The 15,746-nt window shown below is 44.4% G+C and overlaps 1 protein-coding gene across 1 annotated transcript in view; it reads left to right on the top strand.

Moving 5' to 3' along the window:
• Positions 1–8,895: 8,895 nt before the first annotated feature.
• Positions 8,896–15,746, top strand: part of LOC133340127 (S phase cyclin A-associated protein in the endoplasmic reticulum-like) — an 11,477-nt gene continuing 4,626 nt past the window's right edge. The window contains exons 1-4 of the mRNA XM_061548182.1: positions 8,896–8,977; positions 9,651–9,745; positions 10,928–11,232; positions 11,785–11,920. Coding sequence (XP_061404166.1) covers positions 8,932–8,977; positions 9,651–9,745; positions 10,928–11,232; positions 11,785–11,920 — 582 coding nt within the window. The 5' untranslated portion in view covers positions 8,896–8,931. The remainder of the gene's footprint in view (positions 8,978–9,650; positions 9,746–10,927; positions 11,233–11,784; positions 11,921–15,746) is intronic.

The following is a 15,746-nucleotide window of genomic DNA, read 5'->3' as shown; positions in this document are numbered from 1 at the left end:
CGTGACGGAGTCTGGAATAAACAAGACAGCACACTCACATCATTTGCTGTGAGAAAATTACAACACATACCACCTACCATGAGCACCAGCCATTTAACAGCCCCGATGATCCAATTACTAGAACATAAAAGGAATGCTTTCATTGGAACACGTTAAAAAGCATTCACAACATCACTCTAGCAGGGGTTACTGGAAATCACTGGAAAAATATTTAAGATACACGAATATACACAGTGCAACAGTACTCAATACATTTGACTCTCCAGCCACTCCACTACATCCAGCCATTTCTCAGGATCAAAACTGCATGGGGTCAAAAGAAGAATTGTCGTCAGGACTCATTACATCCAATACATTCAGCCATCTCTCAGGATCCACCAGCATCGGTTCGAAAAGTGATTTTTTTTCAGGACTCATTGCAGCACTTTGCATTTCACCTTTTGATTTCACTTCCCTATCATTGGAGATCTTCTGATGCTTGTTTCGGGGTGATGACCGTGAACTTGTCCTCTACCTCGTAGAGCATTTGAATTGCTTCTCACCCAAGTGTGTTTTCTGGTGAGTGTGAAGATTTGATTTCCATGCAAATGCCTTCCCGCACACAGCGCAATTGAATGGCGTTTCACCCGTGTGTGTTTTTTGGTGATTGTTAAGTTTTGCCGACTGTGAAAATGCCTTCCCACAAAGAGAGCACTTGAATGGCTTCTCACCCGTGTGTGTTTTCTAGTGAGTGTGAAGATTTGATTTAAGTGAAAATGCCTTCCCACAAAGAGAGCATTTGAATGGCTTCTCACCCGTGTGTGTTTTCTGGTGACAGTGAAGATGTGATTCCCGTGCAAATGCCTTACCACACAGAACAATTGAATGGTTTCTCGCCCGTGTGTTTTGTGGTGTCTGTTAAGAGTTTATTTCTCTACAAATGCCTTCCCGCACACCGATCAATTGAACGGCTTATCATCCGAATGTGTTTTCTTGTGAGTGTTAAGATTTGCTTTCTGTGAAAATTCCTTCCCACACACAGGAATTGAATGGCTTCTCACCCCAGTGTGTTTCTTGGTGATAGTGAAGATGTGATTCCCGTGCAAATGCCTTCCCACACACAGAACAATTAAATGGATTCTCGCCCGAGTCTGTTTTTGGTGACAGTGAAGATTTGATTTCCGTGCAAATGCCTTTCCACACATCGAGCTATTGAATGGCTTCTCGTCCGTGTGTGCGTGGCACTGTGGAGAGTTCATCTGCTCCATGTGACTGATTCATCAGAGCAGAGTAACAGTCTCGGGTGTTGTTGAGTTAAAGGCGCCCTCTAAGCTGTTTGGATATCTGGCTCAAATCGCCAATAAGCAAACTCTCACTAACGTCTAACCGAGACAGTAACGCCCCGTAAGTCGAACTACACACGCGATTACAGTTTATCCACTAACAAAGACACTTGTTGATGCACGGCGTATCGATGTCCCTGTAACCCGTCTGAAGAGATCGCCACGAACTCTCCCGAAGCGAAGTCGCCAACCAGTCGCCAAGCAATCGTGCTCGCCAGGCTGGGTCTCGTGGTAGAAGGGTAATCTGCAGAGCGAGGAGTTGCGCGTCTATCCTCAGTGAAATCCCTCTCGAAATGGTCTTGAAGTCTGATTTTATGCCCCTTATAACTTCCCTCTAGCATCCAAATTATTTGTTCTCGACTTGGCCTATCATGGACTTTGCATTCAATTGTTAATTCTTACATTAACAATCTGCATATCTAGCAACAGCTTAGCTAATCTGGCCATTGTAATGAAACCTTAATACGTATGTACATCTCACTGCATAATTGTACGCTTCCGTTTGAATAAAGATCTACATCTCCAAGTCCGTGCTTCCTGTGAATTTGCTAATATTCACCCGGCTATGTCCTCTAAACTGCTGCAAGTTTAGAGGATTAAACAACGACATACAGTCTAAAGAATACAACTGATGTCCAGTTTGATTTGGACTAAGAGGTCAAATTTATACTGTACTTGCTTTGTTTCATAAATACATAGAAGTGCACTCGTGTTAAGCGGGTGTTTCTAGAAAACGAGGTTATGTTATAATTTCCGTTATAAACTTTGAATAATCATCTGAATGGTTTAGTTTGTAAGCGTGGTTTAACATGACATACCACAAAAAAAATCAATCATCACCATTTAGTCTTCAGTGTGTATGTATACTCTTGTGTATGTGTTCAATATTTTGCACGTGTTTTATATTTTGGACGTGTTTTTGTTTTGGTAATTGCATTGAATATGGAGGGGTTACCAGCACCTTGCACCCGCCCAGACACCTTGTGGTCCTCTGTGGTGGCTACGAGACGTCCCTCCAGGACATTGCTCTTATCCTTCACAGCGTTACCGACCGGGAACGCCGATGAGGTTGAAGGCTGTTTATACAGAAATGTATTCGTGGCAGGGAAATGCCAAAAAAACATGGAGTGGCTATTCTTCTGGAAAAAAGAACCGTATACGTATGTGTGTGTAAATGTTTGCAGGTACAATCGTGCGTTTTCGCAGTGGAACGCAATCCTTGTGTATGTACACTGCTGTGTATGTACACTGCGTTGTATGTCTGTATGTATGTACACCGCTGTATATGCACACTCGTGTGTGAATGCACACCGCTGTATATATACAGTCGTGTTTGGATGCACATTAGTGCGCGCATGTCTACTTGTCCGTGTTTTTTCAAGGAAGGAAATGGTAGCAATAATGTACGATCAGTCATCTTTAAAAACAAATCAGGTCTTCATTGATCTGCAACAATATTAACGTTAAAACTCGCGTAAAATCTTTATTAATTCGTTTTTCAAACAGTTAAGGAACTCGGAAAATTATTTCACTTTCAGAGGCCTCGTGGGCCGCTGTGGTGGCTACGAGACTTCCCTCCAGGACATTGCTCACATCCACCGCAGCGTTACCGTCCGTCACCGCCGATGAGGTAGCGGATTCTTTTCACGGAACTTTACTCGTGGATGGGGAATGCCAAACAACAGGGGGCTCTTCTTCTGAGAAAAAAAAAACGAATCAAGGGGGCGTGGGAGCGTGGCGTAAGGTGTGGAAAGCGCTAAGCCCCAGGCTACCGTGGGCACACCTCTCAATCAACGGGAGGCGAGGAGTGGTGGTTGCTCATGCATCCACCGAAGATGCATATAAGTCGAGTTAGATTCCTTCTCTGACCTCCTACATTATAATCCCACTATACTCGGATGTATGCATATGTATATATATATTTGCGGACCTAGGGACGGATATGCGTACTGGGGGTGCGGGATTAGAATTGCACTATAATTATTAGGATCGCATTGTGGCCGCATTGTAATTTGCTGAATGTGCAATCTCAATGGATTGGAATAGCTATTTACAGTATTTATTAACAATTAACCGCACAATCCTAATCAAAACTTGTTGAGCATATTTATTTTATATTTATTGTGCCATTCAAATCCCGCAGCCCGCAGTTCGCATATAGATACATACACAATGCATTAATTCGAGCACAGTGTGATTCTATTACGGGATATTATGAAAGGCATATGACTAATCGGTCTTGCCTGCATCCCTGCAATGATGTTCACCTTCGGGGTAGGCATGAGCAACCACCACTCCTCGCCTGGGGCATACAGCTTCCCACAGCTCACCGCCACAGTCCCATGCCCCTTCGTTATTTTGTTCAGAAGAGCCACTCTCCCTGTTGTTTGGCATTCCCCTGCCACGAGTAAAGTTCTGTAAAAACAACCCCCTACCGCATCGGCGGACGGTAAAGCTGTGGTAACTGTGAGCAATGTTCCAGAGGGAATGCTCATAGCGATCACAGCGGCCCTCGAGGTCTCCGGACTGTTGCGAGGGGCTGGTTACCCCTCCACATTCAATGCACTTACCGTGAAAACACGTGGAAAATGTGTCAACACATTCGTACACACAGCACTGTAATACACAAAGGTCTAAATACACACGAGACTTTCTGCTATAGACTGAAATGCGATCATGGCTGCGTTACAATATAATAAACATCGCTTACAAACGATACCATCCAGATGGGTATCCACGGCAATTGTAACAATTTTAATTGATCGAATATAACAATTCACCTTCGTTGTCTAGACACACCCTGATCAACAAAGGTCCTTAAACATATTCATAAAACCACATCAACACGATATGAAACATGCACCTCTTCGTATAAGTATATCTCGATCAACAATATATTATACTGTATTTCACAGGTAAGGCCGATAACTTGATCACAGTTTACAGGCCATTGGAAATGTGCAAAATCCTACTTCGGCTTAAGCACAATGGCCACATGAGATTAGGTTTGTTAGATATGAGGAGCGTTACATGCGAGAATAACTGAATGCAAGGAAGTTTATGAAGAAAATGTAAATGATTCTAGAGAGATTTCATAAATGGGAAGAATAATCTCAAACAGTGTGCCGTAGCAAATGCAAACAAATGGAATTAAATAAACTAAACTAATGTCTTCACTACACTCATTAAACATGGGGCCACTATTTAAAATAGTATTAATAATTCCAAGCTTTTGGGGTGGAAACAGAAGGAATTAGAATTGAATGCGTTTTTTTTCAAAAGTATAACGTAATTCAGGGCATCGTGTGTGTATGTACAAAGCGGTGTGAATGCACATTTGTGTATGTATCTACACCACTGCGCATGCCCACTCGTGTGTGGGTGTGTGTACATGGGAGTGTATACTCGTGTATTGTTATAATTTTGTGTCGTACAAAGAATTGAGGGCAACGTGGTAATGAATGCGGCACCACAACAGGGAACTACAGGGATGCGACTCCCCGCTCGTGGTGCTAAATGAATGAAAACAGCGCCACTGAGCAGACAGAGCCCCGCCCCTACAGCTCGTGAGTGTGACGTAGTGAGTGTGACCAGCGGACTGCCACGATGCTGCCAGGTAAGGGTAAACTTGTGTGATGGAGATGCTTCACCTGAAACTCGCCTCCACACGTGTTCGCTATGAACGTTAAAACTCGTAGAAACACATGCACACTCGTGTGTGAATGTCTCCTCGTCCGTGTTTTTTAAAGGAAGGATATGGTTGCAATAACGTATGATCAGTCATCTTTAAAAACAAAGCAGATCTTTATTAATCTGCAAGCATTTTAAAGTTAAAACTCGCACCTATCCATCACCATCACCCATCAAATTAACACAGCTATAAATATAGATATGTAAATTGACACAAACATAACAGACACACAAATAAACAATCTCTTTCACGACTTAATAATAACATAGTCCATATTGTCCGTGCCAGGCTAGGTGCACACAGACAAATCCATTGCACAATAATTTACATGTAACTCAAATTCACACTTAGTACTACCACCTCACTCACTTAAACATAACTACATAGATTAAGAAAACCATTAATTTAATAGTAAATAAACCAACAAGATGGTGTTTATACGCTTGCAATTTAATGAATGGAATACAAGTTCATAATTCAAATTATACAAACATAAAAATAATGAATATGAAGCCTGAGGCCGAGGTGTATGGCAGGCCTAACGGCCAGGCCTCCCTTCTGTCCTCGTCGCAGGAATGGCGACATCAAAGAGCACAAAGCAAGGGTGCAAATGTTGAATTTCTGTAGCGTAATTTAGACTGATTAGAGACTACAAACACTACGTACACGATGTAAACACAGCTACACAACGCACACACACTCGCCACACTTTCTCGACAAAACACGAACTGCACACTCTCACTCTGCCACATACTCTGCCACACTCTCTCTTTCTCACTAACTCAATGTCTATCACTAACTCACTGTCTCTCACTAAGTCACTGTCTCTCACTAAGTCACTGTCTCTCACTAACTCACTGTCTCTCACTAACTCTCACTAACTCACTGTCTCTCACTAACTCACTGTCTCTCACTCACTCACTGTCTCTCACTAACTCACTGTCTCTCACTAACTCACTGTCTCTCACTAACTCACTGTCTCTCACTATCTCACTGTCTCATTCTATCACACTCACTGACTCACTCTGCCACACTCACTCAAGCTCTAACGCACTCAATCTCACACACACTTATTCACTCACACCCACTCAATCAATCTCTCACCCACTCACTCAATCTCTCACCCACTCACCCACTCGCTAATCTCTCACCCACTCACCCACTCACTCACCCACTCACCCACTCACCCACCCATTCACTCACCCACTCACCCACCCACTCACTCACCCACTCACCCACTCACTCAATCTCTCACCCACTCACCCACCCACTCACTCACTCTCTCACCTAATCACTCACTCAATCTCTCACCCACACACTCAATCTCTCAACCACCCAATCACCCATTCACTCACCCACTCACCCACTCACTCACCCACTCACTCGCCCACTCACCCATTCACTCACCCACTCACCCATTCACTCACCCACCCACTCACCCATTCACTCACCCACTCATCCATTTACTCACCTACTCACTCACCCACTCACCCATTCACTCACCCATTCACTCACCCACTCACTCACCCACTCACCCATTCACTCACCCACTCACCCATTCACTCACCCACCCACTCACTCAATCTCTCACCCACTCACCCATTCACTCACCCACTCACCCACCCACCCACTCACTCACCCACTCACTCACTCACCCACTCACCCACCCACTCACCCATTCACTCAATCTCTCACCCACCCACGCACCCACTCACTCAATCTCTCACCCACTCACCTAATCTCTCACCCACTCACCTAATCTCTCACCCACTCACCCATTCACTTACTCACCCACCCTCTCACCCACTCACTCAATCTCTCACCCACTCACCCATTCACTCACCCTCGCTGTGTAGACCACGGAGTCTGAAGTCGAACCCAAGCCCTGCTGTTTCCGGTCCCGCGCACAACCAGCACTGCACCACGTGATGCGCCAGCCGGGATCGTGGGGGGCGGAGCCTCGCCCTAGTGACGTCACCTCTGTTACGTCACAGCCACGCCTCCACCCACAGTCGAGAGGAATGCACACGAGGGAGCAGCAGAAGAAGCCTTTTGAGAGCGAATCCTCAACGAGGTGAGCGACCCTGTTGATTTTACATTTCGACCACAAACTAAAGCTTCATTACTTTTATATGTTCATAATTCAATTTTCAGCAATCAAATTAGAAAAAAACGCCACTTTTTTCAAATTTTCTTGCTGTGGATTTCACACCTGATGACGATTGCTTGTGTTGCAGTCGAAACGTCGTGATAATTTTATTGTTTTATATTTTTATTATTTTATTGTTTCCCTTCTATGTGACTTCACTGAAAGAACCAAGAATATGAATCCCTGCAGTCACGAAAGCTTTAATTAAAAATTCTAATTAGAACTGTTAGATAGGATACTTGGCATTCTCTGAAATGTTGCTGTTACTGTCGTTGTTTAGACCCCAAGCGAGTCAGCATTTAAAACAAGCTTAACTAATCCGTTTAAATCTCATAGAATATTAATAACATGTATACAATTATTGTGTTCTGATTGCTGGTACAATTGTGCCCTACATTACATGTATTGAATGTTATTCAACATATGAGGAGGAGTCTGCCTTTAAGTTCAGACCCTAGCCACTGCCATAGTTGCCTCCAATCTGTGATGTCACAGCCACATGGGTGGTACCTCTGACATCAAGTGACCTACGACGTCATGCTCGTATTATAACAAATAATTAAAGTATGGTCATATGACCCTAATGACCCACAAGGCATATGGGTCCTCTATCAAGCAGTCGATTAATACAAATGGGCTGTACATGAACATGCATGTCGGGATTAGAGGTGAAATATCATTGTTAAGTCTGGTGATTATGTTTAATGGAATAGGCAGTTGGAATAAACATGTTCGTGTGGGTGGATGAGTGAGTGATCGGGCGCACACATGAGTGGGAAAACAAGCGAGTGAGTGGACTTTTAAAGCAACAGTCACGATAGTCTTCTTGATTCTATCGGTAAAGTCACGTAGAAAGAAAATAATAAAATGATAAAAATAAAACATAATAAAATACAATGCTCACGACGTTTCGGCCACAACGCAAGCAGCCGTCCTCAGGTGAAGAATAGGGCTGTCGAAAAGACAGTGTCTGAATGAACACCACCAAGCTTGGCAGCGTATATTTAAGCTGGGTTAGAGTGGGAAGGGCGCCTTGACAAAGGTATTTGCATATCAACAGATGAATTTAGCATATTTATGGAAAATGTATATATGGGATTAGTCACTACTTGTGAAATGCGTAGGAGGTGGGGGGGGGGGGTCTCAAAGTCATATTATGCCATTGCATTATGTAGGATTAGCAGCAACAACAAAAGTCACGATAGTGTCTTAGTTTTGAAGCTTTCGTGACTGCAAGGATTCATACTCTTAGGTTTTTTTTCGGTTAAGTCACGTAGGGAAAAAAAATTAGCTTTTACAATATTTATAATAATATGAATAAAAAAGAATAACTCAAGACGTTTCGGAGGCAACACAAGCTTCCTTCATCAGGTGTAAAAAGGCACAGCAAAATAACTGTAGAATAACTGTAACATAACTGTAGTTATTTTGCCTTTTTACACCTAACTACAGTTATTTTGCTGTGCCTTTTTACACCTGATGAAGGAAGCTTGTGTTGCCTCCGAAACGTCGTGATATATTATTTTATTTCTATTATTATTTATATTTTTATCATTAATTATTTTTTATTATTTATCTATTTTTACCTACGTGACTTTACCGAAAAAAACCTAAGAGTATAGTCACGATAGTGATTGGATTGATACAATGAGTGGTCAAATATGTATTAATTAGGAGGATGAGTGATTCAAAAGTTTGCTAAATCTGAGCGTTGTTCCAACCTCCCCAGGCCATCCAACTTCAAACAAAATCTACTCGTTCCCAACAACATGGACAGACAAATCACGTGGGCTGAGATCTTGGATGAATATGAGGGTAAGTCCCAGATACCTGCATCACATGGATTATATGCGGAGGAGGAGACTCCTTGATGAATTACTTTTCGTAGACATGGCTTGGTGGTAATGGGAAGACGTAATGATCGAGTGTGGCAAAGAGGATGGGTTTATATTTGAGTTGTTGCCATCTTTGTTCAAACTGGGGTCTCAAGCTTATGTAATTTACGATCTCTCCGCCCCCGCCCCCTCTGTATATTTAAGGCCTCGTCACAGAGACGACCTCTCTCTTTCTGCCAATACGTGTTCTCTCTCTGCGTGTCTTTGTGATGTCTGTCTGCTTGTGTATCTGTCTATAGTTTTCTGGTTAGATTTTTGTTGCTATTTATTTTATACCTGATGATGATTGCTTGTGTTGCAATCGAAACGTCGTAGTATGCTATTATTTAATTTATTATTTTATCTTTATACGTGACTTAACCTAAAGAACCAAAGAATAATTCCTCCAGTCACGAAAGCTCCAAAATTGAGATTGCCGATAAAAACATGACTTGTAAAGTTTTACTGCCATGTGATGACTATTTTTCAATAGCAGGTCCTGTTGTGTGGTAAGCGGTAATTACTGGGATCTCAAAATTTGTTCTGTGAGACTCCATGTCCTTCGTTCTCTAATTAATAACTCGTACTTTGAATGCATTTTCTGTTCTTCATAGCCCGGGAGTCGGCGTGCCAGTCGACCACGTGGGGGGACGTTATGGATAAGGTGGACCCTTTCCCAGGCCAAAGTTACAAGAATCGCTCCCCAAAGGTGTGTATGGGTTCTAGATTTGAAGCTGTCGTGACTGCAAGGATTCATACTCTTAGTTATTTCGGTAAAGTCACGTAGGTATAAAATGACATAAAAATTAATAAAAATAAAATAATAAAAATCACGACGTTTCGGAGGCAACACAAGTCTCCGTCCCAGGTGGGACCGTCACAGCTGAATTTGCTGTATCAAGTGAGGCAGGGATTCCAAGATGCAAGTTCTTAAATACAAGTTAAGGAGGGAGGAGGGGGGAGGAGCTTATCAGAATGTGGTAGCCAATGAATGGAACGTATTGGGAGGGGGGGCGGGGCTAAAAGAGAGCACGATGTGTATGGGGTCTGTGGGGTTAAAACACACGACATTCTCTCGACAACGAGCACACCATGTCACCTCACCAGCACACCAAAATATCACGACACCAACTCTCCCCATCACTTCTCATCACACTACACGACCACCAATTCAATACACCATATTAGAGCCTCATCATGCCTCTATACCATCACAATACACCATCTCTCTAGAACATTCCACTACTTCTCCTCTCCATATCGCAACACCATGTCCCGACACCATCACCGCATCTCTTCACCGTCCCGCTCATGCAGGCACTTGAAGTGGCCATTTATTACCAATGAAGACAGAATGATATCAGGCAGTCACATTAATTATGTCTGTGATTTGATTGGAAGTTACCATTCCAGTTCCAAACTATGGGCGCTGCAGTGAAGTTTGTCCAGAGTTTGGGCTTCCAGATATTTATAATGGGACATTCTGTGAAAACTATTGCCAGTAATGATTATTGCCAACAATTGCTATGAAACCGCCACAATCGAGCAAAGTCTTGAGTGCATGCATGGGGTTTATGGGGATATATGAGGATGTGACATGTATTTTCATTCTATAGGAGTTGGGATATTTAGGGGTTAGTACTACACGTACAATGTGATACAAGTATTGATGGATAAGGCATTGTGTTAACAGCAGGTGATAGTGTATATTCAAGTGTGTACTAAGCAAGTTTGAATGACTGAATGTGGATGGCTGCATCTGTACATACATGTGTGAGTATGTTTTTTTGTTTGGGTTTATGTGCACGTCCACGTTTGCGTGCCTGTGGGTATGAATGTTTTCTTGCATGTGCATGTCTGAATGTTCTTTTGCTTATCTTTGCTTGATCAGAGGATAATTGGGGAGTTGAAGGACGTCAGCGGGATGAAGCATCTCCAGGAAAAGAACCTTAGCAAAGAAAGATGCACCATGGAAGAGGAGCGCCTCTTTGAGGTGCAGCGCATTGCCAGGGCGAAGTGCCGCACAGATGAGAAGTACTTCCGAGACTATCTCCTCAAGAAGCGCCTCATTCAAGTGAAGTACTTCATTGATGAGAAGCATCATCTCGAGATGATGTGTCCTGAGGAGAAGAATCTGGAGGAGGAGGAGAAGTGTCTCGCCAACGTGAAACGCGTCGAGGAAAAGAAGCGCCTTGAGCAGGAGCAGCGCCTTGCCAGCATTGCAACCATCACCACCACCGCTACCGCCGGCAAATCCACCCCCACCCCTGCCACCACCACCGCCACCACCACCACTGCCACCACTGCCACCGCCACCACCACCGCCACCACCACCCCCACTGCCACTGATGCTGTTGCCGCCACTGCCACAAAACCCGCCGCCACCACCACCGCCACCACCGCCACGACCGCCGTCACCACCGCCACCACAGCCACCACCGCCAACGCCACAACTGCCGCCACCGCATCCACCGCCACCACTGCCACTGACGCTGTTGCCGCCACTGCCACAAAACCCTCCGCCACCACTGCCACCTCCACCACTGCCATCAACACCACATCCGCCACCACCACCACCGCAGTAACCACCACCGCTGCCACCACCGCCGCCACCACCACCGCCACCACCGCCGCCACCGACACCGCCGCCGCCACCACTACCACCGCCGCCACCACCACCACCGCTGCAACCACCACCGCCACCGCATCCACCTCTGACACTCCTGTAAAGGGCCCGATTGCTCCAAGCTTTGGAGAAGAGGGCTTCCAAGCAGAGAAGATGGATAAGAAGACAGAGGTGGAACAGGAAGAGGAGAAGGTGGAGGAAGAGGTTGAGGAGGAACAGGAGGAGGGAATGGAGAAGACAGAGAATGGAGAGAAGATGGTGGTGGAGGATGAAGAGGAGGAGATGGAGGACGAGACAAAGCAGGAGGTGGAGGAGGTGCAGGTGGTGGAGGTGGTGATGCAGGGAAAGAAGAGGAAGCGAGGGGGCCTTGCTCGCGTGGCGAGAGCGATCACCTCCCTCCTCCGCCGCGTGCTGCTTTGTGGTGGCATGTCCACCCAGAGCCACTCCTGTAAAGAATAAGGTTCAATACCATTGTTGTTGCTGGCACTTTAAACTTTGTGAAATAAACCCATGATGACACAACATAACGTTGAATTGCTTGCAAGTGTAATAAAGGACTCGTTCACTGGGTCTGTCTCCGTTGTCCTTTATTTGGGTTCTTTACACTTGTCCCACACGGCCCTCGCTCAGAGCCTCCCCGCTTAGCAGCTCGACAGCTGCCTTCGCTCACGTAGCCTTTCGCGCTCCTGCAGCTCCGCTGTGCAGTCCTCCGGCTGCTCTCACTGCAGCTCCACCGCTGCTCCCTGTTCCCCCGTGCTCGTCACCGCTGGCCGACGGTGCCGAGTCTTACTGTGTGTGGCGATCTCGCCACTCTCCAACCTCCGCACTGTGTGGCCTCACTCTGTCTCTATTCCCAACACTCTCCCGTTTCTTCCGGTATCTCTCCCTTAAGACCTCATCCCTCTCTCTCACGTGACCTAACTCCTCCCCCCGTGACGTCATATCCGCGAGGCCGTTTATGCCCGCATTACACAAGTATACTACTGTTTGTATGTACATGGATGTGTACTTTTGTGTATGTCCACTCGTGTGTGGGTGTGTGTACATGGGAGTGTATATGTGTACTCGTGTATGATTATGCATTGGAACAAACAAATTGTTTTTATATTGTGTCGTACAAATAATTTAGGGGAAACGTGGTAGGAATGCGCCACCTCAACAGGGAACTACAGGGATGAGACTCCCCGCTCGTGGTGCTAAATGAATGAAAACAGCGCCACTGAGCAGACAGAGCCCCGCCCCTACAGCTCGTGAGTGTAACATAGTGAGTGTGACCAGCGAACTGCCACGATGCTGCCAGGTAAGTATAAACTTGTGTGATGGAGATGCTTCACCTGAAACTCGCCTCCACACGTGTTCGCTATGAACATTGTAACAATAAGGGACGATCAGTCATCTTTAACATAGCAGGTCTTTATTGTTCTGCAAGTATATTAACGTTAAAACTCGTAGAAACACATGCACACTCGTGTGTGAATGTACAACGCTGTATATACAGTCGTGTTTGGATGCACACTCGTGTGTGTATGTCTACTCGTCCGTGTTTTTTTAAATCAGGTCTTTATTAATCTGCAAGAAAACTCACGTTAATACTCGTTTCGAAATCTTTATTTATACGCAGGCTCAAACAGGAAAGGAACTAGGCAAATTATTTCCCAATAGGAATTTAACAGTTAAAAGATATTCTTGAAATCAAACACGTAAACGTCGATTTCCCCTTTGACGTCCTTTTCGACTGAAGCCATTCGTCCAAAGTATAAAATTGTTGTCATTCTGAAATAAGTGAACACTTCTGGAACTTAAAAGGAAGACATTCATCTGAACACATTATAGAGTATTCACAACATCACTCTAGCTTGAAGTCCTAGAAATCACCGAAAAATATATATAAGCGACACGAATATGACTCTCCAGCCACTCCACTATATCAAGCCATCTATCAGGATGCAACTGCATGGGGTCGAAAGAGGAATTTCGTTGAGGACTCATGACAACATTTTTACTCTTTGTTTGATGATGCCTGTGAAGTGTTGCTGACCGTGAAAATGCTTCCAACACATAGAGCAATTAAACGGTTTTGTTAAAAGAATTACACCAGTTTGTAGTGCTGGAAATCACTGATATAATCAATTGCACCTAATAAATTGATCTAAAAGAGACACAAACGTGCACATTCCAGGACTTTACCAGAAGTACTCAATACTTTGATTATCCAGCCACTCCAGCAGCCATTTCTCATTATCAACCTGCATGGGGTCGAAATAGGAATTGTCGTCAGGGCTCAGTACATCCACTACATCCACGCATCTCTCAGGATCCACCTGCATAGGTTCGAAAGATGCATTTTTTTAGGACTCATTGCAGCACTCTGTATTTCTCCTTTTGATTTCACTTTCATTGCGGATCTTCTCATGCTTGTTTCGGGGTGATGACCGTGTCCTCTCCAACGGAGAACAATTGAATGGCTTCTCGCCCGTGTGTGTTTTCTGGTGACGATGAAGATTTGATTTCCGTGAAAATGGCTTCCCACACAGAGAGCAATTGAACGCCTTCTCGCCCGTGTGTGTTTTTTGGTGAGTGTGAAGATCTGCTTTACGGGCAAATGCCTTCACACAGAGCAATTGAATGGCTTCTCACCCGTGTGTGTTTTTTGGTGATTGCGAAGAGTTGATGAATCTGCAAATGCCTTCCCACACACAGAGCAATTGAATGGCTTCTCGCCCGTGTGTGTTTTTTGGTGACTTTGAAGAATTGTTTTCCATGCAAATGCCTTCCCACACACAGAACAATGGAATGGCTTCTCGCCCGTATGTGGTTTCTGGTGTCTGTTAAGAGTTGATTTCCGCGAAAACGCCTTCCCACACACGGAGCAATTGAAAGGCTGCTCACCAGTGTGTGCGTGGCGCTGCGGAGAGTTGTTCTGCTCCATGTGACTGATTCTTTAGAGCAGAGTAACAGTCGCGGGTGTTGTTGATTATTAAAGGCAAACTCTAAGCTGTGTGGATGTCTGGCTCAAATCGCAAATATGCAAATTCTTACCAACGTCTAACTGAGACACAGTAACGTCTCGTAAGTGTTGATGCACGGCGTATCGATGACCCTGGAACCCGTCTGAAGAGATCACCACGAATTCTCCCGAAGCGAAGTCGCCAACCAGTCGCCAAGCAATCGTGCTCGCCAGGCTGGGTCTCGTGGAAGAAGGTTTATCTGCAGAGCGGGGAGTCGAGCTTCTATCCTCAGCAAAATCCGTCTCGAAATGACCTTGAGGTCTGATTTTAAGCCCCTTTAAACTTCGCTCTAGCATCCAAATCTTTTTTTCTCGAATTGATCTTCATGGACTTTGCATTCAATTGTATTGTTTTGCATTAACAATCCGCATATCTAGCAACATAATACGTATGTACATCTCACTGCATAATTGTACACTTCCGTTTGAATAAGGATGTGCATATCCATGCATAATTCCGTGCTTCGTGTTAATTTGCTAATATTCACCACCCAATGTCCTCTAAACTGCTGCAATTTCAGAGGATTATAAATCGACATACAGCCTGAAATATCAAAATTGGTGATTTCGAGCTTGATTTGGAATAAGATGTGCAAGTGTATACTGTACTGACTTTGTTTTATAAATATATTTAATGACAATCGTGTTGAGCGGGATGCTTCTATAAAACGAGTGTTTTATATTATAATTTCTGCCATGAAATTTGAATAATGATCTGAATGGGTTAGCATGTAAGCGTGGTTTATTATCATGTCCATATTAATGTTTTTTTTGGGTTAGATCGCTTAAATATATAAACGTGTCGTTGAAACCCGCCACCACCCGACAAAGCCAACTAGTAAGGGTTGTTACGTAAAGAGAACATGCAAATGTTTCACTAGCACAGCACACCGGTGTGTTGGAGAGCCAAGCCACAACATTTACAATCTGAGTACGACGTTTCGCCTGTAATTAAAACTAGCTTCATCAGTCGACAGCCAAATTTGTGAAGTCTCACTGTTTCGTTCCTTATATATAAGCATAGATGTGTTGACCACGCAGCTGCGCTCTAATGAAGTACGCAGCCCTTTGTCGGCA

The sequence above is a fragment of the Lethenteron reissneri genome, unplaced genomic scaffold (assembly GCF_015708825.2).
Source record: "Lethenteron reissneri isolate LAM-NWPU_2019-01 unplaced genomic scaffold, ASM1570882v1 scaffold_78, whole genome shotgun sequence".
Classification (NCBI taxonomy): domain Eukaryota; kingdom Metazoa; phylum Chordata; class Hyperoartia; order Petromyzontiformes; family Petromyzontidae; genus Lethenteron; species Lethenteron reissneri.
The sequence above is the reverse complement of the archived record's forward strand: the minus strand, read 5'-3'. Positions and strand labels throughout refer to the sequence as shown.